Below are 22,933 nucleotides of genomic sequence, written 5' to 3'. Positions count from 1 at the left end.
CAAGAAAAAACTTACACCCTTCAATCCTGATCCTGATTCTAAGAAAAAATTTACTTTTTAAACTCATTCAATACAAATATACGGTATATTATGTAGAACAAATACATCATTTATTGAATGAATCAATAAATGAAGTTTGGTTTTTACCAGGGGGTAAAAAAGGGAAAGATGACCTAAAACACTCCAGCTCATTCACACGCTCATGAGAAAGACAAAGGAATAGACACACTGACACACGTTCACTCACTTGAACTAGATAGAACAAAAATTGTTAAAAGATCATAGGTTAATGTTGTTTGTTTTCTCCTTCTATAATCGCTTTTCTCTTCTTCCTTTCATCGTCATATCTTCCTCAATCATATCCTTCCACATATTAACCAAACATCTTTTTTCATCCTCCTTTCCTTACTCACAGCACAGTCACAAATAGCTCTATTTTCAACCAAAACTCACTCACTCACTCATTTCATCTTCCCCACCAAGCTTCTTCTTTTGTCCTCTTTTTCTTCACTCACAGTCAAATATACGTATATCTACTTTCCAAAGAAAAGTCACTTGCTTTAGCAAAACCCATTTTCAGTTTCAGCTAAACTCACTTTTTTCCACTAAAGTTTGCATTTTTCTGCCTTACCATGAACCGTGAACCTAAACTCGAACCTGGGTCACCTTCCTCCAACCACGTGATTCTTGATAGAGACGAAGATGATGAAGTTGGAGCATTTCCTATGACAACTCTTGACTTAGAAGGAATGACTATCCCAGATCTTGTTCAAGTATTGCTTGGATCTTTACAGATGGAAACTTATGAAAGAGTTGAAGGTGTTTTGGTGAGAAGGGATTTGGCACTCAAAGACCAGATTCAACACTTACATAAGAATGTTGAAATGGAAAGACAACAACTTCAAATGGAGAAACTCTCAAGGTTAAAGGCTGAGGAAGAGTTAAAGAAAAGAGAGGAAATTTGTCAGAAAATGAAGAAAGTACAAGAAAGTTATAATGCTCTCTTGAAGGAAGCCAAGACGGCTGAAAAAACTCATAATAAGTTGAAACAAGAAAGTAAGGAAACTATTGAATTTCTAAGAAAGAGAAACGTTGGGTTGAAGTGTGAGGTTGACAGGTTGAACGAAAAAAAGATGGAGGAAGACCATGAACTTGAAGTGTTGAGACAAAAGAATGGTGAGTTGGAGTGTGAGGTTAATAAATTGGAAGAAGAAAGGGTGGAGGATGGGAACAAATTTGATGTGTTGAGAAAAAAGAATGATGAGTTGGAGTGTGAGGTTAATAGGTTGAAGGAAGATATGGTGGAGTATGGGAACAAATTTGAAGTGTTAAGAAAGAAGAGTGATGAGCTAGAGTGTGAGGTTAATAATTTGAAGGAAGATAGGGTGGAGGATGGGAACAAATTTGAAGTTCTAAGAAAAAAGAATGATGACTTGAAGACTGAGGTTAATAGGTTGACGGAAAAAACGGCGGAGGATGGCTGTGAGCTTGGTGTGCAGAGAAAAGTGACTGGTGAGATGGAGAATAAGGTTTTGGAGTTGACAAAGTTGAAGGAAAAATGGGAGGAAGATTGTATTGTGTGGGCTGGAATTGAGATTAAAAATGGTGAATTGAATGAAACAGTAAACAAGAATTTGGCAACTATAAGAGAATTGAGGAACGAAAATAGCAAATTAGCAAATGATAAGCACAATGTTGACATATTACTAGCGTCTTGGATCACGAAGTTTAGAGTCTTGCATGAAAAAGTTTCAAGGCTGGAGGATGATTCCAAACTATTGATGAGCTTAAATGTCTCTGGTGGTGGAAACAATGAGAGGGATCCTCCAGTTGATTTTATGGCTGCTGATTCTGAAGAGAAAGACAAAGAGAAAGAGTCTGAAGTTAAAGATGCATCATCAGGTATGGAATTGAGTTCAATATGTGTGATCAAATAAATGTTTGGTTAGATTGCTAGGTAGGTAGCTTGGCCTGGAACGTGATTTTCCTGTTTTATTGAAGCATGTAGTAGGCAGTATTTTATAATTTCTTTGAACTTGTGAGGCTACTAGTAATGGAACAAGACCTCATTGATGAAATCATATATACTCCAAGGTTAAATTAGTAAGTGGTCCCTATAATTTCTTTACACTATATTGATATTGTATGTATACTTTAAGCACACCTTATGTATAATGTTTGTATTTTGTATATATTATGTATATTTTACTGTATCTCTAATGGGTATTGTATTTCTATTAGGGTTTGTATCATATTATGTAGGTGTGTATTTACACTGTTTTTATACATTATTTTAGACTAGGGTGTTATTTAATTGACCCTAATATCTTAGCTGATATTATGTTTGAAGATGATGTGCTTGAAATGTTATCTCAAAAACTGCATTGTTCTGCACCAGTTGGTCATGTCGAAGTACCTGCACCAATTGTAGCACCTTCTGCAAGTCAGGTTGATCCTGTTGCAAATGCACCAGTTGCAATACCTTATGTGCCTGATCCTACAAATGTAAGTATTTAAGCATTTGCCTCTGTGTGTGTGTGTGTGAGTGAATTGTTGCAAGTAACTGATTGTGTAAGTTATGTATTTTACAGGGAAATAAAAGGAAGTCAAAATCATTACATGTTAAGGATGTCAAGAAAGCTAAAGTCAGGTCTAGTCATGTTAAGGATGTCAAGAAAGCCAAAGTCAGGTCTAGTCATGTTAAGGATGTCGCGAAAACCAAAGTCAGGTCTAGTGATAGACTTAGAAAATTGAAAACCAAGATGATTGCTGGTCTAGGCAAAGATGCAAGCAGCCCATTTGTAATTGAAGACAGTGATGAGGGTGATGGTATTGATAAAGGTGATGGTATTGATGATTAACCAGAGAGACCAAAAGATTGGTCCATGCATGCAGGCAATTAGGACACTGAAGACTTCATATGACATTAGCAGGAGGCTCACACAATGATTGATGTCTTCTTGTTATCTTGTTTTTTCTGAAGTAATCAGTAACTTTATTTTGGATGTAATACACACAAAAGTGTTATGAACCATCTATTGTGGTATTGTTATCTTTTTTATGTATTATTAGTAACTTTATTTTGGATGTAAATACAAAAGTGTTATGAACCACTTCGAGCGGTCTCTGTGTCTTTTGATGAATTGTTAGTAACTTTGTTTTGGTTGTAAACATTAGTGGTATGTATGATTAATGAAGGAAATTTGATGGTTCATTTTGATCTTAATATGCACCAATTATTTTCTACCTTGGATTAGTTTAATTTGTTAGCCTAATGACTAATTCTGTTATGAGTTAAAAGCAATTAAAATATCATGATAAGAAATAGATATCTATCTATTCAAGAAAGGCATCTACCAAAGCTCTACGAAGGGATATTTTAAGATAAAAGAAAAGATTGAAAGAAAAATAAATAGAAAGAAAACGGTAACTGGTGGATCAGAAGAACCAACTCGGGAATGAGACAATGTATAAATGTCTAGTAACTTTTTTAAGATTTGCAGCCCACAGTAGAATTTGAAGTTTTAGGCTCAATTTTTATGAATTTATTATGTAGAATTTTTTAAAGAGCCAGAATTTATACTTCAAGTTGTATACATACCATTCATCATAGATAAAATCTTAGCCCATGATCACTACGTCATTTGTAACGCACAAACTTACTCTTACAAGAACATATAATCCAATTAATACTACTCTGTCCTACGCTAGAATCGTGAAGTTTCTGGCATTACACAGTACCAGCAAACAAAACACATTGCCAAAAAATTAAACATTCCTTACTGCTTAAAGCATAATTACAGCCTTACGGGTTCCCTCGTTACATCCTTGCTAATATTGGTTTATAGAATCTTTAATTGTAAGACAAAAATTGATCAAAAGATCCTATACTTACCTCCTGCTACTCTAAAATACCAATGAAACCATTCTGCAACCGACGAGTAACTTACATTGCAAAAGGATAACAAATGGTACATTATGAAATGAACGCAAGCCCAATTGCTTGTTTTGGGATTTAAAACACAAGTGTACAACAAGCTATATTTTAACTTTACCATGAATTTTGGATGGTATATAAGACTCTGTCAAGAATGAAAGTGTATGAACAGATAGTGCTTCGATTTCAAACTTCACTCCTTTCTGCAACATCATTCTAAGCTCCAACCTTCATAACAAAACATTAACATAAGACACATGCTATAAAATCTCAAACCAGTTGAACAAAAAGACAGATGGAATGTATATATAATATTACCTCCATTCTGGGACCTCCCTTTGCAGGTAGCACCTAAGCAACATGGCTTTAATTTTTCTCTTGTCTGATAAGAAAATATTGAAGTCACCAAATTCATTAGATCAAATATGCAACTATGCAAATCTGAAGCCGGACAACTAATATCAGCAGTTACCTTCAACAGTCAAAGGAAGGAGGCACTGCTTTGGAACAAAGTATCTATCAGAATCTGAAGGAAAAGCTCCAAGCCAGTGTATCTCTGGGACACGGAGATGTTTCGTGTCATAAGCCATTTGCTAGAAGAACAGCGGAAAATGGATTAGTCAAACAGACTACGGAAATCGGTCTTTAGACAGATTCAATCCACTCAAAAATCCAGTATACTTCATGTTGAGAACCCTGTAACTAATGATATTCATGTCAAAGTACTTCTGAATTGATAAACTTACAAATACTAACCATTGAGCCAAATCTGTAAGTGGTTAAAATATCAAAGCCATAGGGATCACAATCTACCAAGCAATAAGCAGGTATGTACAAATTGTCAACCAGAAGCCGTAAAAACCTGTTAAAATACAAAATGCATAAAATTGGCAGCATTATATCTAAGGAAAGTGGACGAGATTTTTCGCACCTTCTTGTAGGAATATCTGGGTAGCCTCTTCCCTTTGAAAAGATAGAATTAATACAAAGAAGTATTGAATCAAAAGAAGCTAAGGTCTTCATAAAATTGCTTACGGAGATGACAATGCAATGGTTTGCATTGCAGAAATGGTCATTTGCTAATATCCGGAAAACTGCAAGTTCAACATCGACTCTCTTTTCAATAGGAAGTCTCAAGAAAGAAAGAAAAAGATTTATGTTTCTCCTTGTTTTACCCCTGAAAATACAGCATTTGCTTACCTGATTCTTTCTCGACAACTAATATGTAATGAGCCATGCTTACGATATCTATTGGCAAAAGTTAAGCAATGTTAGTCCTCGGCTCTTGTCACTTTTTATTTAATATTTAGTAGACAGTGGTATTAGAAGGAAACTAAAACAATGCAGTGCATTCACCCAGAAAATACGATACCTTTAATTTCTTCAACATAAACAGGAGTAGGGTGGGCCTGCAGAAAAGCTAAATGTCAGTATGTAATTTAAATGGTAAAAATTAATTAGTACATTAAGGTTAGTTCTTAATTCTTACAGTGTTGGGAGAATTGATGCAGTCAAATATCTTTTTTCCTTCAACAAATCTTATCCAGCCCATAACTAACCTATAGTAGAAACAAATTTGATCCATCGGTCTTATTAATTGAACACATTTGAACACAGAATGGAATATGAAGAATATATAGCAACCAAACAACATCAGCCTTGAAAAAAGTGATTGATAATTGATAATGCAGCAGAGATAGAAAATTAAATGACTGAATGGCACATATGGTAGCCCAACCAATGTTCCAAGCAAAGAATAGGAAGAATCATAATGGAATCATATTTTATCACTGACATCATTATGATATCAATGAAGTTTGTGAAAACAACAGAAGGTCTCAGAAGTTCAGAACTCTTAGATGCATCAGGGCCAGGGATTTGCAGCATCACTGGCGATAATTTGTTTTATACAAATGTACACATCATAAAATAGTATCACATGTGAAAACAAAACTATCCAGATTTTTCATATAAAATTAATTCCGGCAGAAAAGTGCATATTCCATGATTGAGTGTGATCTCATCAAGTACCCATTCCCGGCAGAAACCTACAAAAAGTAAAAGGAAAATAACGACGAAACATGGTTAACTTCCTATTTGAAATGAATATTCAGCAAGAGAAACATACTATAAAAATCAGATAATGGTTATATTCACCAAAATCCACCGGATTAAGAGATCCAAACTAAAACTAAAAACAGAAATAAATCGATGAAGTGCAGAAAATCTACCACATTGAGGTTATGGCGACTGCACTGCATCCGGACACATATATCATTAATAGCATGGTCCACAACTGACTGGTCTGCATTGTTTAAATAAATATAGAAAACATGAAAAGAATGTTAGTTTATGTCAAGGGGACGATAAACCATTACCCTACAAACAAATCTTTCAAGAATTAGTAAATATCAGATCAGGGCACCAGCTTTTAAACAGTCTCACATCTATAAGATTGTGACAAACTAAACCAGAGTACAATGAAGAATCTTAGTAAGATTCTGACCAAAGGCTTCTGAATAATTCTCTATTAAGCCCCAAGACAGATACAGACTCGACATTGACACAGACATGTCAACACGGTAAAATTTGAAGGAAAAAAATGAATGATTGAATGTAATCACACGTCGGTGTCCAACACCGAGATGTGCCAGACACCAGACATGGCTTCTATCTGAAGTTATGAAGCACAAACACAGACACGGACACCGGTTATGATACTGACACGTTGACACCGATAATAATTTGAGAAAACACATAATTTTATGTAATCTAATGTGTTGGTGATACAAAGATCAGAAGTGTTTGTGCGCTTCATAGATCAGAAATGTCCGTGATACAGAGATAATTGTTGACAATCAATACAAGATCAACAATATTAAAAGAGTATTGCTATCCATATGATCCATCATGTCTCGAAATTCTGACTACTCGCCTAAAAAGACAGATGGATGCATGTAATAAATGTCTCTTTTTGAACTATGTTTGTTCTCAAATCCTAATTTGAACAGTAATAATATAATTAAAGAACAAGCACACATTGATGAAAGTAAAAGATAGAGTGAATGACCTAATCTATGAACACGTGTTTCCTTGCAAAGTGTTAGAACTTCATTTCCGACCGGCAAATCGGAGCCACAGAAGCTGTGAAGAACATAGAAATTAAACAAAAATGATGATTACGACAAATCATGATTTGAGATTAGAAGAGAACGAACCAGTTGGAATCTGAAAGAGTACAGTGATTTCTGAATCGATTGATGAGAATGATCGATGAGTTTCCGTTGGTGAGATTGATGAGTAAACTTCGAGTGAATTCTGAACTGAAAAACGAATGAATTGAATTATTAGGTTTAGGGAAATTGAATATCTGAAGAGGAAGAAGAAGAAGAACCTTTGATTTTGTCGAGTAGATGAATCGCATTTTCTGCTTTTTGTGATTCCAATTTCATTCTCTTTCCCTCCATTTCTCGCCACTCTTTTTCTTCAAGTTTCAATCTCGTTTTCATGGATTTATGAATTTGAACGTTTATGCAAACCCGCGCGCAAAATTACCGTTACTTGTTAGATTGGTCCGAAAGGAATTGGATTTGAATTTGTGAAAAACTGTGTCTAAACCGGTCCGGTTTGTCTAAACCATTGGATCACCGGTTTTAACCGAGTCAATGCGGTTTGCCGGTTTAAGTGCATGACAGATCCATCATGCAAATCAAACCAGACACACCACCGGTTCTCAACCGGACCGGTCCGATCTGAATTTTAAAACTACGATCGTATTAAGGCAAATTTTAGATTTTTTGTTTTTTTAATAAAGATTTTGTTTTTTAAGATTCTCCCTTTTTAAAGGAGTTGTAACAAATACATAAATTTCTAAAACTGATGGCCTCTTTAGATTCACATTAGAATCAATTCTAAAAGTAAAATTAAGTCTACTCAAAATTAATTAAATTTTTCAAAATGAATTATATATCTCTGAAAACAATTTTATCTCCTCTAAAAATAAAAAAATAAAACTAAACATACACTTAGCATTTACATATGTTTAGTAAGATAAATGTCTAAACAAAATTCGGTGTATACGAAAAATCACTAAAATTGTAACATACACTTTATCATAAAGTGAAACTTGTCGTGATTATCTCAATCAGAAGTTTATTTTGGCCTTTTTATCGAGAAAAAAAAAATCACTTCTAGTTTTAGTTAATAATAATCAACTGAAAATCACTTTATTTTGGCTCCATCTTGTATTTATTTAGTTATAGTTAAAGCTAAATGAAAAGCATACGCTTATTAGTAAATGTCTAATGTTTAACACAAGACAACAATCTGTTATTACTCACAACACAATCTCTTGAAATTGTAGTTACAATGACAAATCTAAATCTAAATGAAATGGATTAAGGCTACACTAAGTTATTCATCAGCAAACTAAAACAACTTGTTCGTCAGCACTTTTGCCTGTGAACATTGCTTCTAATGCAGCTGGTCCACTCTCAATGCCTATAGCTATATCTTCAACATATGCTATCTTCCCTTCCCTAACATAAGGCAAAATTGTGTCCAAAAACTTGGGATATAAATGATAGTAATCATATACAGTGAATGCATCGACATGAATCTGCTTGTATATGATGTTGATCAAATTTTTTATGCCCTGAGGTTCATCAAGTTCATACTGTGAGATCATTCCAGCCACCACAATTCGACCGCGGCGTCTCATGTTAAGAAGGGCTGCTTCAAGCATGTGTCCACCAACATTGTCAAAGTATATGTCAATTCCTTCGGGAAAGTACCTATCAACTATTGAAACAGAACAAAAGATTGTGTACATGTTTAGCATTCATTTCAAAAGAGGTTGGAAGAGTACTCTTTATGGTTCACAAGAAACAAATTTCTAATCTTAGTTGAGAAAAATTGATTTCCTTAGGTTTTTGATCATTATTTCTTCAATTGTTCATTAGGATATTTAATGATGGCCCAAAAAAAAGTGAGGCCTAAAGCAAGTCTTGTGTTCTATGAAATATAAAAAGTTGATTGTCAGTCAATTACGATAACAAGTTCAGAAACCTAAGGGAAAAACTTTACTACTCCATATCCAACAATTGGCTGAGAGAAACATTTTAACATCACAAAATTAAACCTTTAGAAGAGACAACCACATATGTAATCTTTATCTTTATATATACTTGATCATAGCTATAACTAAATTAAAGAATGGTTTGAAAGTAGTGCAGGCAATATTAATTTAGATGTATAATTGAGAAAATAATAATAAAATTTGGAAAGTTGTACAAGTAATTGTGAACTTACTGAATCAGGAGAGAAGGAATAAAAGAGGTTATTTTTGCCTGTTCTTTTGGTTCCTCTCATGTAAGGATCACAAGATAAAACTAAGTTCTTAACCAAAACAGCTTCTGAAGCATCTTTAGGAAGTTGTAAGCTAATGGTAGAGGTTTTCAAATACATGTCTGTTTGTTTTGGATTACCAGTTATATAGTCTACAGCTAGAATCTACTTGTTGCTCACTTGTTCTCCCATTTTTGCTTATTTTTCCTCTTTTTCAAATGATCTTAATTTCCCTTTGCAGAAAATCTAGTGTATATGTTCCTAATTGTTGTGTAGATGTTTGAGGTTGCTTATTTTCCTATGTATTTATAGCATGAAAATTATCTGTAAGTCTTCAATTTTTAGTTTACCATATCAGATGCAAGTCTTTGATGCAACCCTTGTACACTTTTCACTATTATATTCATTGACATCATTGTGATCATTTTAGATTAGAATTTGTTTCATTTAGATTAGATTAGATAGATTTGTCATTTTTTTTGTCAAATAGTCTAGTGACTAGAATTCACCTTTTTCAAGATTAATAAGTGGGGTGTCTGGGGTTCGAACTACAACCCCTGCATATAATTATGCATGTCCCCCAACTGAGCTATGCTCATAGAGACATAGATTTGTCATATAGTTGTTGCACACATGTGTCACACTTCACTAATAATCAAAACAAAACAAAACATATATAGGCCAGAAATATATATTAAGAACTTCTAAATCAGCTAGCAAATTACACGCACACTTTCTATAGGCCAGAAAGTACAACATAGCTCACACCTGGGCATGGGTTTATTCCTTGACAAGAAATAATTATGTAGAAACTAACATAACCTCAACAACTAAGTGTATGATAATCATAAACTAACATATCATCACCAACTAGTGGTAAGATAAGCATATCTACCCTATGAAGTGAACAAAACGAGTTTCAATTTTATTAAAAATTTTAGAATATTAATTACTTTTTCTTTTTAAATGTATTCTCGAATTAATATTATGTACCTTACTCTCAATGAACTCACGATCAACTCTAATATAATATGAATTTTTCTTTAAAAAAATTTCAATGCAATATGAATTGCCTTTTTTCAATGTACTCTCTATTTTTTTATTTATAAAATTATACTCTCTGATTAATAATATGTTCAGTGAAAAATATTAGAATGGATAGAAGACTTTGGACATAAGATTTAGACACATACACAAAAATATGTACTATTTAATTATTTAAAAAATACATATTATTCATTTTAATATGAATTCCTTTCAATTGGTTTTTTAAATATTCAACATTTATTGCAATAGAAATGTAATTTTAGCTAAAACACTTTTTTGGTAATTAATGGAAAATGATGCTCACGGCCAAACCCAATACCAGAAATAAAGATCTCCCCTAATATGGTAGAATTCAAATGTCTTTGTTGTCGTCAAATGAAACAATTACAACATGTCTCAGTAAATGAAACTGAGAGCAATGACGAGAGGGATGAACGAAATGTCCTATACAAAGCGGTTAGGCAAATGAATCTAAGAATTAAAGCGACGAGTAAAGGTAACGGGCTGTGAAAAAAAATTTATCCAAGTTAGCAGAGACTTAAATGCCGCTAATGAAGAGGGCAGGCAGGTGGGTGCTTTTTGGAAACTAGAGGGGGTTAGAGCGTCATTTAGAGTTTAGGGAGTTCAAACATAACATGACAGGGACATCTCTGTATTTCAGTGTTATATAAGGAGCATAGTTCCTCCGGCCAACAATAGAGTACCCAGTATTCTAAGCCGAAGATTTATTCACAACGCAAAATAGACATAAGCAGCACCTCCAACTATGCAAACTTAGGTTTCTCACTTGAAGATTTGGGGTTTGATCCAATAAGAAAAATTACACCAGAGAAGAAACAAAAGTCAACTAAGAACTGAGAACCACAAAGAAAGTCAAACGCAAGAGATGCATCAGAGGAATTTCATGGTGAGGAGATAGCGGACCATAAGTATAATAGTGAGTGCTAAAACAATGATGTTAATGTTAAAATAACAAAGGATTCCTAAAAAAAATCTTAGGGGTTAAATAAAAAAAGGGGTATATATAGCACCAAACATAGATTCCATGTAATTGGCAAAATATTGTACACTGCCACCGAGGAACCAGTTCATTCTATGACTCCTAAATTCTTTAGCATTAAAGGTGACACAACATTATGGGTATTAAATCAAACACCAAATACTAAAAAGACCAGTATGTGTCCCCAGACATCTTTAAGCAAAAGCTGGAAATCGTTCACTGTTGCTTTGCTCGCTTACGTGCCAGAAAACGTTCTTTTGCTGCAGCCACAGCATCTTGACTTCTTTTGTGATGCTCAGGATTTGGTTGTGAAGCTGGTGGCTGCTCAACTGGACTCTTTTCCTCTGCAGAAGCATCGGGATTTGGCCTCATAGCCAAGGGACTGGCACTTATATTAGAAAGATTTGAAGTTTCACCCTGATCACCGATCTTTTTCCCTGGAGACTCTTCTGGTGAACTTGTCTTAGCCAACGAATGTTGCTCTTCATCTGTATTACCATCCTGGTGCTGATTTGATGCATCAGGGCTCATTCCCTCTCGTTTCTCTAGAACTCTATTCTCGGCCCGATTGTCACGTTTTCTCCCCTGAGCATCTTTTGCACCAAAAGCAACATTTTTATCAAGGTTTGTATAAAAATCAAGCAAAAAGTCCTTCTTCTTCGTAACCTATGCAAATAATTAAAAACAAATTATGTCAGCAATTTAAAATATAGATATAGAAATTAAACCATAAACAAGCATACCAAATTAACTGAAAAAGTTGAGGGAGAAAGAAAGAAAGAAAAACAATAGACCATTTTAAAATACATGAAAATCAGGTTGACAACAAGAGATATGAAAATAACATAATGATTAATGAATTACTGAAAAAAGCAGGAGCATACATCCTCTCTTTCCTCTTGAAGTTCGCGTATACGTTCTAGTTCCATCTGTTTCTCTCGTTCAGCCAGCTTTCTTCTATATGCTTCTGTTACATATTTGTCTTTGTCGGCAAAGAGGTGATCGTCTTTGCTTCTCTCCTTGGCAATCTTTTTCTCATATACAATCTCGCGATACTGCTCTCGCTCTTTTGCTTTCTGAATCAGGTTTTGGATATATTTTGGCTGCATCAATGATTCAAAGTTGATGAGTAACAATGTTATTTGCCAAATTACCCAAAATGAACACATTTCAGCAAGTTAAAATAAAAAACAAGTTAAACAAAACTATTGGAAAGGAGTAGACACGCGACTATTTTCACTACTTTCCAGTTTCAACCTTCTCTAAAACAATGAAAACGCTATTTTAAATCAAAAGAAAACAAAACAGCAAAACAAAAAAAGATACAGTCAATTTTACTAGGATCCGTCATGTAAGCATGTGAATATGCACTTTCATATTGCAAAGGTCGTAACTCATAATTATGATGAAACTTGGCATAGATTTTCCGTTATGATTCTCTACTGAGCTAAACAAAATGCAGTGTTGTTTGATTGAAATTTTAAGAAAATTGTAAAAACTGCAACCATACCTTTCTCTCTTCGCGATCTTGTATCAATGGACGAGCAACTTTCTCTTTCATTTTATCATAGACTCCGTCATAATCAAATATGGTCGGATCTTCTTCCAAGGCTTTTCTTTGCTGCTCCTCAACCTTAAAAAAGGGATAGAAAAAAAAAAAATGGAAAGTTAGATCATAATCTATACAAACAAATACAACATAATAACAACCACCAGATTAAAATGTAAGGTTTACGTACTTCCTTGAGACTTTTACTCTTGCTGGCCTGGATAGCAATTTCTTTTTCAACGTCATTATCATCATCTTCATTAAAGCCGAGGGCAATGGACGGCCTCGGTGGTTGCTTCTTCGGCTTTGCAGGCCTAAGGTTCAAGCCATACTTGTTCATTTGAAGTGGCTTCTTTTTTGCTGCACTTTGAACACAGTGAAAAATTCATTGCTTGTTTACAATTATATTTGTAAGAAAGCAGCTAGCTTTAATCATAGAAGAAATATATTCACACTAAAAAACAAGATGCCAGCAACAAGCAGTAGATGTGCATTCAAACATCAGATTATAAGTAGCTACTAAGTATGTGGCCAAAATTTTCAAGTAGCCTGAACAGCATAACAAATATGCAAACAATAGTAAAAAAAAAATACTCCATCAGTGTGTAATAAATAAAATTCCTAAAGTTGATAGTATAGGCAACATCTTTGAACCCTTGAGGAATACAAGAAAAAAAATTTGAACAAAGGAATACAAGAAAATTAAAAAAGATATAACACAAATGCACAAGACTTTGTGGTGTGCACATATGACTAGCATGTGAAAGACCAAATGACTATTGGCCTGTTCGGATTGGCTTATTTAAGCTTATCTACTTATATCAGTTTTGTGAAACAGTTTGGGAGAACTTATGAAAACAACTTATGACATTGTTCGTACGATGTTTTCCGCTTATATTCATAAGCTTATACGAAAACAATTAAACTTAATGAAATATATTCAGAATAAAATACCAACAAGAAGCCATCAACTAAAAGTAGATGTGCATTCAAGCATCAGATTAGAAGTAGCAACCTAGACCCTGTTTAGATAAACATCTTATTTTGCAGCATATAGCATAACATAAGTGTTTATCATATAAGTGTTGAATAAGCTACTTCTATAACAGAAGGTAATATAAATTCAAACTTCTTTCGTATAATGTATAAGCTATTTTCATAAGCTATCCTTCAGAGCTTATATAAATAAGCTAAAAAAACTTTTGACCACGTCATAAGCTCTTTTCACAAGTTAACCCAAACAGTGTCACAAGTGCTTATGGCAGTAGATGAGCTCAAATAAGCCAATTCAAACAGGCCCATAGTACGTGGCCTAAATTTTCAACTAGCTGGAACAATGAAAAAAATATAAACACAATGGTAAAAAATATTCCATTATTCTGCAATAGATAAAATTAAAGTTGGTAGTATAGGCAACAGAACAGCCAACAGAGCTTTGAAACCTCAGGGAACTCAAGTAAGTTCAATAAACACAAATGCACAAGACATTGTGATGCCAAATGACTAAGGGTCCATTTGGATTGGCTTATTTTTGAGCTTATGAAAAATAGTTTACGCAAATAAGTTTTTATGTTAATTCATATGTTCTCACTAACGAAACCAACGAAAATTGTATCTTCATAAGCTGTTTTTTCGTAAACTACCTTGACAAGCTTATGAATAATACATAAAAGCTTATTTATTTGCATAATCTGAAAAATAAGCCAATCCAAACAGTCCCTAAGTGTTTGTTTGGATTGACTTATTTGAGCTAATCTACTGACATAAATTTTGTGAGATTGTTTGGGATAACTTGTGAAAACAGCTTATGACGTTCATAAGCTGTTTTCAGATTATTTCTTCAAGTTCTCAAAAATAGCTTATGAAAACAACTTATAGCTTCCATGAAACAATTTAGCTTTATTTTATTTTTTGTTACATAAATAGCTTGTACATAAGCCTGTATAATGTAAATTAAGCTGCAGGTTAAGCTGTTTATCCAAACAGAGACTTCGTGATGTGCGCATGTGATTAGTATGTAAAGAAATCAAATAACTAACAGAGAGAGACCAAAATCAGTATATAGAATTCAAACTGATGATGAACTAAACAAGTTCAAACTAATTGATTCAATATTGCAAAATTAAATTTTGAATAAAAAAAAAAAAAAGGATAATGCTCAAAAGAATGTGACATATGAAAAGATGACGCAAAAATAGAAGAAAATTACCTTGAACAGCGACAAAAACGGATTCAACGAAAGAGGAGAGAAATCGAGGAACTGATAGAGATGATGTGAGAGCGGATTGAATGGAGGGGAGTGCGCAGGAGCTTGGCAATGGCGGAAGAGAAAATCTAGAAATCGATCGTAGAGAAAGAAAAAGAAGATTAATAAGAAGAAGAAAAGAAATTTGTTAAGGGCTCTTTGGTCAAATCCATGGGTGGGAAAAAAACCGAACCGAATTGCTGAACCGAACCGAACCAAAAAATAAAGAATCATAACTAACAATTATGGAAATCAACTAAAACAGATTGCGCGGTTCAATTCATGATTTATCAGTTTGGTTTAGAGCAATTCGATTCAATTTTAAAAAATTTAAAATTTAGTTTTGTTTGATTTTTTATATTTTTTTAAGGGTAATAACAATTCAATTTTTTAAAAAAAAATTATTCAATCGGAATAATAAATTTTGATTTTTCTTAAAATTAGTCATGGTTTGATTTTGAACCGTAGAATCAAACCATTACAACAATTTATTTCACTTTAAAATAGTTTGCCTCGGTTCAATTATTTTAAATTTAATAAACAATTCGGTTTAGTGTACGTAGCAATAAGACAAAGTCCAACCTTGATCTGCTGTCGACATAATACCATCTAAGGTACAGGCATCTATTTGATTTCTTGTGCATCTTCTTTCTCGACAGAGAGAAAGTGACCATTGTAAGTTACTATTAGTATAAGGTAGTTGAATGTTAGTACTTTTATTGTTCTCAAAGTGCAGCTAGCAACCAGAAATTGGAACCATCGAGCCAATATCGTTATGATTATGATTATTGTTTTTTGACGATTATAGTTATGTCCTAGACCTAGTTACATATTAATAGGCTATTCAAAAATTTTATTTTGTTACATGTAGAGTAGTACTAGAACTAAGGAGCATAGCTAACAAATCAAACAGTAGGTGCAAAGTAGTTTGTGGGTGCATTGTCCAATTCAATGACACAGAATTCATTATACTACGTAGAAGTACTACTCATCATACTTTTATCATGTATTATTATTTTTAAATGAAAACGCTATCATCGAACTGGGCAATACCCTCACAAATTACTTTGCGTATGCTATTTGATTTGAAGGCTAAAAACGTAAGTTTTTCGGTTCTAATACTACTCTACATCTAACAAAATAAAAATCTCACGGGCCTATTAATATGTAGCTATAATCGTAAAAAAATATATCACAACTATAATGGTAGATAGTGTGCAGGAACTTGGCAATGACAAAAGAGAAAACCATAGAAATCACAGAGAAGGAAGATTAAGAAGAAGAAAATAAATGTGTTAATGGCTCTTTGGTAGTGTACGAAACAATAGGATAAAGCCCACCTTAGTCAACTACCAGCCAAATACCATGTAAAGTAAAGGCGACTAATGAATTTCTTGTGTGTCTTCTTTCTCGATAGAGAGAAGGCGACCATTGCAAGACCACATTATAAGGTAGTTGAATGTTAATGCTTCTGTGATTGTTAAAGTGCAAATAACAATAAGGAATTGTAACCGTTGAGTCCACAACTATAATGGCTCAACAGTTTCAATTCGTTGTTGTTATCTGCACTACATTCATCTACCTACCTTTTAGTAGTTTTGCAATGGTCACCATCATAATGTCGATTAAGAAGAAGATGTACGAGAATCCAAAATAGCCAATAGTCTCGCCTTTATTTGGCCAACAGTCGACCAAGGCTGGACTTTGTCTAAAATACCGGATCAAATGGAGGAGAGGGTGCAGGAGCTTGACAATGGCGGAAGAGAACGTATAGAACAAACATGAAGATTAAGAAAAAGAAAATAAATTTGTTATCTAGGTTATGTTAGTAAATAAGTTGAATAGTAGGAATATGCACTTCTTTAATCAAAATAACCATTAATGTTAAAATAGTAGGAATATGCCTTAAATATTCCTTTCTAAAATGAACTAAATGAATCATCATTCTCTTAGTCTCCATTATACTATCACTCATTTTTTCACGAACAATCTTACTGTGACAAAATATTTCTAAGGATGATGTGTTGTGAACTTCTCATACTATGTTTTTTTTTTTTTGTTTTGGATTATTCTCATACTATGTTTAGTCCATACAAAATTTTCATTTGATGTTTAGTTTAATATTTGGTGCTTTCAAGACCAAAAATCGGTGAAATATTTTATGAAAATCATCATACTGGATATCAAACATCAATGTTAAAGAAATATTTTATAAGACTGTAAACATATTTTCAATAATTTTTTATTTTATTTTGTAGTAATTTTCTTTTTGGAAAATAACAACAAATTAAATTGTAAAAAGACACTTTAAATAAATAACAAAATTATGAGAAAAGAGACAACACTAAAGCTTAATACTCTCTATATATATTTGACGACTCTACTTTATGCTATAAGGTTAAGTTGTTGTGGTTAGTATATAGCATATATTAAAAAGTTAAAAGAAAGACTTGTACTCCATATAACTATGAATGGAACCAAACGGCTATGATCAATAAAATGATGTGGTGGTCATCCACATTGTTATCTTACATATTGCGGTGGCCATTGTAACACTAAAACGTAAACTACTTTTAGCGATAATTATTAATCTTTAATGGACATATAAGTGATCGTTAAAATGTTCAAAATTTAGCGACAAATACAATGGTCACCAACAACATGTAAGATGTCAAATGTGAACGAGAGTGAGAGGAAAAACACTAAAGATATTAGTTATAGACAATTTATGATTTCGGTGTTTATGTGATGAATAAAATGTTTTGCTTTCAATTTATAGATAGAAGATTCCAATGGTAACACAATAGTGGGCATGAGGATGAGGTAGTTTCTACACACGTTTTTCCCTTTGGAAGTAGTTGCATACTTGGTTACTTACATGTCGTTTGTTCACAAAGATGTGCTGATCAGACATGACAACAACTATTGTGATTAAGTGTTACTTTATTTTTTAAACTTTATTTGTAAGGATCTTACTTATTTTACGATACAAATGAATGGGACTCTTGCATTTGCACCAGCAAGTAATTTAACTAAATTTTCTCCACGTATAGAGTGTTAATGAGTTTTCCTTACTATTTTTTGGTACAACAGTTTTCTCTATTGTCATTCAATTTGCCTCTATGTGATATAAATGATCACGAAGTTCACTTTTCATATATAAATAAATGAGTCATGCTAACTTATATTCCTGTGATATAAGTTAAGGGGCGAAAAAGAAATTAACAAATAAATTGTGTATTGAAAATATACGTATTTAAATTTTTAAGTTTCTTTTTTTTTTTTTAGGGGAAAGTTTTAAAACATTAAAAATACAATTTTCAATAAAATACTTTTATCTTATTTTAACTTGTTCTCTTAAATGTACTTCATCTTCATCTGATCCTAAATATAAGTAAAAATAAAATTTAAAGTTTGAAATATAATAAAAAATCTACTTCAATTATTATGTTTAATGACATTATTTCAACTTTACCCTTAAATTAAATATCGATTTCTTTTCTAAATTCAATAATAAATGTGTATTCTACACTTCTGAAGAGGATAATTTAAAAGGGAAAGACTAACCATTGCCTTTAAGGCATTGGATAAAGGAATGAAAATAGAAATTTTGTGTTGCAAAATGATAAAAAACGGTCAAGTCAACTTATAAAAAGTTTATAAATTGTTGTGTAATAACCCGCATGTAAAAATTCAGTATCAATTATTTTATCATTGGAAAATTTAAGAGAAGGACAAAATGGTAACTGTTCACAAAACTTTTCAGGACCGAATCATATTATTCCAACGGACTATTGAGAATGGAATTTGCCGCTTAAAACTTTTACGACATTTAATCGGATATTTTAGTTTGAAGAATAGTATGAAAAGGGCAAATTGGTCATTTACATAAAAAGGTACAAATAGAATAAAACTAAAAAATTTCCACATTCTTCTACACTCTTCTCTCACAAAAAAAAATCAGAACCTCCCTCTTCTCTCTTCCCCCTCCTCCCTCACGTGTTCCTTTCTTTCACTCCCACCATTACCTATTTCACTTTTGTAGCAAAACCAAGCTAGAAATGACATTTCATGTTGTAGAAAAGTGATTTTTGTGTTGTGTTTTGAGCGTTAGAGGCAAGCTTGAGCAAGAAACAAGAATATTGAAGCTAGGGTTTGGCTTGGCAAGAAGATTGAGGCAGGGGCTGAATGTAAGTATAAGTGATTAATAGCTTAAATTGAGGTAAAAGTGATTATTTTGGGAAGAAATTCAAGTTATGTTGATTGATTAGATGTATAAGTTGTTACTGACTTTGGGATTCTATATGACTCTGTTTTTGGGCTGTTAGTAGTATAAATTTTGTTGTTGTTTCTGTTTGGAATGAAAAGCTAAAAGTTAAAAGCCATAAGTTGTTCCAAAAGCTTCCGTAGTTGATTATTGGGTTAAATATGTTAGAATTTCTTTATGACCGGTGTAGAAGCTGTGTATACATATTTTCTTTGATTCTGGAAAATTTGAGTTGAAATTGAATTGTCTAGAGGTCATAAGCTGTCAGTAAGCTGTTTTGGGAATTTTGCCTTAAATGACTAAGTTGTGGATTAACCTGCTGTATAAGTGGTTCATGGGGCTGAGTATATATGTTGGAACATCTTTGTTGAAGTCTGGGTCGAAATTAATTTGATAGAAGCCATAAGCTGCTAATTAAGCTGTTTGGAAGTGCTTAAATAGCCAAACGACGTACTTCTGGTGCAAGGACTGAAATTGAAATTTTCGTGTATGCTGGTTGATGAAGTAAGAGAATGTCACAAATGAGTTGAGTTATTTTGGAAAGAGCAAGAGCTATAAGCCAAGACTTAAGCTATTTTGGAAAATGGATTATGGAGTTTTGAAGCTAGCAAAAGCTGAAAATTTTGGATAAGCTGCTTGCAATTTCGGGACTAATGCCAAGGTGAGTTCCTTTAGTTTAGAACCCACCTTTGGGAATGGATTATGATTATGTTAGATTAATGAGATAACATGAATAATTAGGCCATTTTTATGATTTCTTGTCTTTTGTGCAAGCATGACTACTATGTCATATGAATGATACATTTGAAACAGAATAGATATGAGATAGTAGAATGATTATTTCTGAACTAGATACAATTATTAGTTATTCTAAAATCTCTTTTATGTTAATAAGTATGTTTATGTTAGCATAATTGTTGGAGGGAAATTTTATCAAGACAATTGATATGTATAATTATGGTAATGATTTGAAATACAGTCTATGAGTAATATGCTCACAGTGAATTATAGAAAATCACAGAAAAATGGAAATGAGTAGAAAAACTTGAAATGAGTAACATGATCATAGAAAAAGAAAGAAAGAAAGAAAGAAATAATAAATTTGATAAAAACTCCGTTTGCTACAACGAAGAGATAATGTAGCCTATGAGGAACGGCTCATAGTAACAAATGTGAAACTCCGTTTGCTACAACGAAGAGATAATGTAGCCTATGAGGAACGGCTCATAGTAACAAATGTGAAACTCCGTTTGCTACAACGAAGAGATAATGTAGCCTATGAGGAACGGCTCATAGTAACAAATGTGAAACTCCGTTTGCTACAACGAAGAGATAATGTAGCCTATGAGGTACGGCTCATAGTAAAAATAATGAAATAGTTACCGTTCGTCATAACGAAGAGATAATATGATATATACGCATATAATGAAATGTATAACTAATGATACTTATATTAACATGAAAATTATGTTTAGTATGAATTAGCTACGAAGCCATATCTTATGGGCATTTTGCCAATCATTGGAAATGATGAATTTTAGTTACGGAACTCCGGCTCAGTTAGCCGAAACTAGTTGTTACCAAAAAAAAAAAAAAAAATCAGAGACATACTCAGATAAGTATGTCAAAGTAAAAGCTATACTAGAATACGAATATATTGGATTTATGTTTATGATTATTATTATGATTATGGTGATTATGCTTATGATTGAAGTTATGAGTATGACTATGTTTATGATATAATCAAAATAGTATTTCAGACAGCGATTTTAGTTATCCCCTGATCGCTCAGTTATGCATAATGAAATCATATAAACCCGAAATGGGTTGAGCTTAGTAATAGATGGCGATCCTAGGTTCCCCGAGATTGCCTACAGCCTAGGATAGGTGGAACTCACTGAGACATTTTGTCTCACCCCAATTCTTTTTATTTATTTCAGACGTACAAGTTATTATACAACATGATGGTTCGTGATGAAGGAGCAGAAGTCGCTTGAAGTTTCGCGTCAGTAGTGTTAGTGTTACTTCAGAGGTATAAGACGGGAATTTTTTTGTATCTTATTCAGAGGAAATTTTTATTGTAGTAATTTTAATGTATCCATTGCCAAGTTTAACACTCATGCTAGATATCCTAGGTAATTTCTAGTAGGGGTGTTACATGTTGTTTCCAACTTAATAAAGTTACTAATTTCGGTTACTTATGATTTTTCTCATCAATTAATGCACATAACCCTCTTTCTTAAAAGATGTTTTTTTTTCTCACACACAGGAGGATCAGGGGAGTACAAATTAGCTTTTATCTTTTTAAAATAAATTTCTTAAAAGATGTTTTTTTATACAAGACCACATAAAGTACAAGTTAACATATATTTATAAAATAAAGGGATGTTGAAACACTTAGAGTGTGTTGAGAATTTTTACCCCTAAAAATAATTATCATGTTGCTAAAATTAACAGATAAACGATTTAAGGATATACGAGTTTCCCCTCAGACGATGGAAGGTTAAATAAACATTAGTAAAACTGAACAATTGTTAGTTGATCAGAGCGCAGCACAAACGATTGCATTATTTGTTCCAATTTCATTTTGAAGGAATTCTTTCCTCTTCTTTTTCTTCTTTTTTTAGTAAGAGAGGGGGTCAGGAGGAGTGATCCTATCTTCCCCTATTGTCCGGTCTTGCAAAATACTCCATCCGATCACATTTATAAGCAAAAATGTACTTTATAAGTTCATTGAATATATAATATATTTGGTGTATCTATTGACCAAATACATTAAGTATTGAATGAATCTAAAAAATATGCTTTTTTGCTCATAATTGTAATCGGAGAGAGTAAGTTGTAAGTAGAGGCTTCGCCAAACTACTGCCTTGCAAAAGAAGTTGTTAGTAGAGGCTCTGCCAAATTAGATGATATAATCAAGGGTTCCAAGTCCTCTCATGTTCCTTCCCATATTTTATACGTTGATGATATAATAACTTGTAAAGGGAAAGCTTCTAAAATTGAAGCCTTTGCTAACCTCTATGAGATATGCCAATAGTTATTGTCAAGTGTTGAACCCTTAAAACTCGATTATCTTCTCAGGTTGTATTCCCTTGCATAGACCGATCAAAATTGCATTTACCTTTCATATACTTAGGTGTTCCCATCTTCAAAGGGGAACTCAAGGTCATACAGCTCCAACTCATTGTTGATAAAAACTAAAATTTTGCTTGAAAGGTTCCCTTATTTCAATTTGAGGGAGAGTTCATCTTATGATATAAAAATTCACACGTTTTTACCAATTCAACATATAAAAATCGAATAACATGGGAGGAATTTGTGGTATATTATTAAAAACGACAAATATTTCAATTTGATAGCTTTCGGTTTCTGTAATTTAAAAAATCCAAAAAAAGGTTTCAGATTGTATAATCTAAACAAATACAAATTAAATTGTAAATTTGAAGGACACACGAAATTGACTTAAAAACTTGAACAACATCAAAATCATTGATATTCATTGAGTATGGAGTCAATTATATTTATAAACAAACAAAATC

At 32.9% G+C, this 22,933-nt stretch overlaps 4 protein-coding genes and 1 long non-coding RNA gene across 7 annotated transcripts; 2 read left to right on the top strand and 3 right to left on the bottom strand.

Moving 5' to 3' along the window:
* Positions 1–241: 241 nt before the first annotated feature.
* On the top strand, positions 242–3,214 carry LOC11423510 (reticulocyte-binding protein 2 homolog a). 2 transcript variants are annotated; one of them, XM_039834900.1, is made up of 3 exons: positions 242–1,902; positions 2,351–2,505; positions 2,592–3,214. In XM_039834900.1, exons 1-3 carry the CDS (start codon positions 633–635, stop codon positions 2,859–2,861), a joined length of 1,695 nt encoding a protein of 564 aa, XP_039690834.1. In that variant the 5' UTR covers positions 242–632; the 3' UTR covers positions 2,862–3,214. The 2 variants fall into 2 exon arrangements, with proteins under 2 accessions (XP_039690834.1, XP_024639804.1); XM_024784036.2 differs by having other exon boundaries at positions 243–1,902; positions 2,399–2,505.
* A 552-nt stretch (positions 3,215–3,766) lies between these two features.
* On the bottom strand, positions 3,767–7,415 carry LOC11442500 (meiotic recombination protein SPO11-1). Its single transcript, XM_003617703.4, has 14 exons — positions 7,332–7,415; positions 7,156–7,255; positions 6,873–7,081; positions 6,169–6,242; positions 5,969–5,985; positions 5,427–5,496; positions 5,310–5,346; positions 5,138–5,185; positions 4,973–5,031; positions 4,869–4,900; positions 4,694–4,799; positions 4,410–4,530; positions 4,256–4,319; positions 3,767–4,165 (listed from the first exon to the last, which is right to left on the bottom strand). Exons 1-14 carry the CDS (start codon positions 7,402–7,404, stop codon positions 4,039–4,041), a joined length of 1,137 nt encoding a protein of 378 aa, XP_003617751.4. The 5' UTR covers positions 7,405–7,415; the 3' UTR covers positions 3,767–4,038.
* A 942-nt stretch (positions 7,416–8,357) lies between these two features.
* Positions 8,358–8,788, bottom strand: LOC11435486 ((+)-pulegone reductase). Its single transcript, XM_003617702.2, has one exon. It carries the CDS (start codon positions 8,775–8,777, stop codon positions 8,358–8,360), a length of 420 nt encoding a protein of 139 aa, XP_003617750.2. The 5' UTR covers positions 8,778–8,788.
* Positions 8,789–11,224: 2,436 nt separating this feature from the next.
* LOC11442499 (nuclear speckle splicing regulatory protein 1) lies at positions 11,225–15,246 on the bottom strand. 2 transcript variants are annotated; one of them, XM_024783142.2, is made up of 5 exons: positions 15,089–15,239; positions 13,070–13,244; positions 12,841–12,963; positions 12,215–12,433; positions 11,225–11,996 (listed from the first exon to the last, which is right to left on the bottom strand). In XM_024783142.2, the coding sequence occupies exons 2-5, from the start codon at positions 13,217–13,219 to the stop codon at positions 11,547–11,549; spliced, it is 942 nt and encodes a 313-aa protein (XP_024638910.1). In that variant the 5' UTR covers positions 13,220–13,244; positions 15,089–15,239; the 3' UTR covers positions 11,225–11,546. The 2 variants fall into 2 exon arrangements, with proteins under 2 accessions (XP_024638910.1, XP_003617748.1); XM_003617700.4 differs by having other exon boundaries at positions 11,231–11,996; positions 13,070–13,239; positions 15,089–15,246.
* A 3,556-nt stretch (positions 15,247–18,802) lies between these two features.
* On the top strand, positions 18,803–21,509 carry LOC120580584 (uncharacterized). Its single transcript, XR_005646348.1, has 2 exons — positions 18,803–20,052; positions 21,332–21,509. It is a non-coding gene; the product is annotated as an uncharacterized lncRNA (long non-coding RNA).
* Positions 21,510–22,933: the final 1,424 nt, after the last annotated feature.

The sequence above is a fragment of the Medicago truncatula genome, chromosome 5 (genome assembly GCF_003473485.1).
Source record: "Medicago truncatula cultivar Jemalong A17 chromosome 5, MtrunA17r5.0-ANR, whole genome shotgun sequence".
Lineage (NCBI taxonomy): Eukaryota > Viridiplantae > Streptophyta > Magnoliopsida > Fabales > Fabaceae > Medicago > Medicago truncatula.
This window is presented reverse-complemented; position numbering and strand designations above follow the sequence as displayed.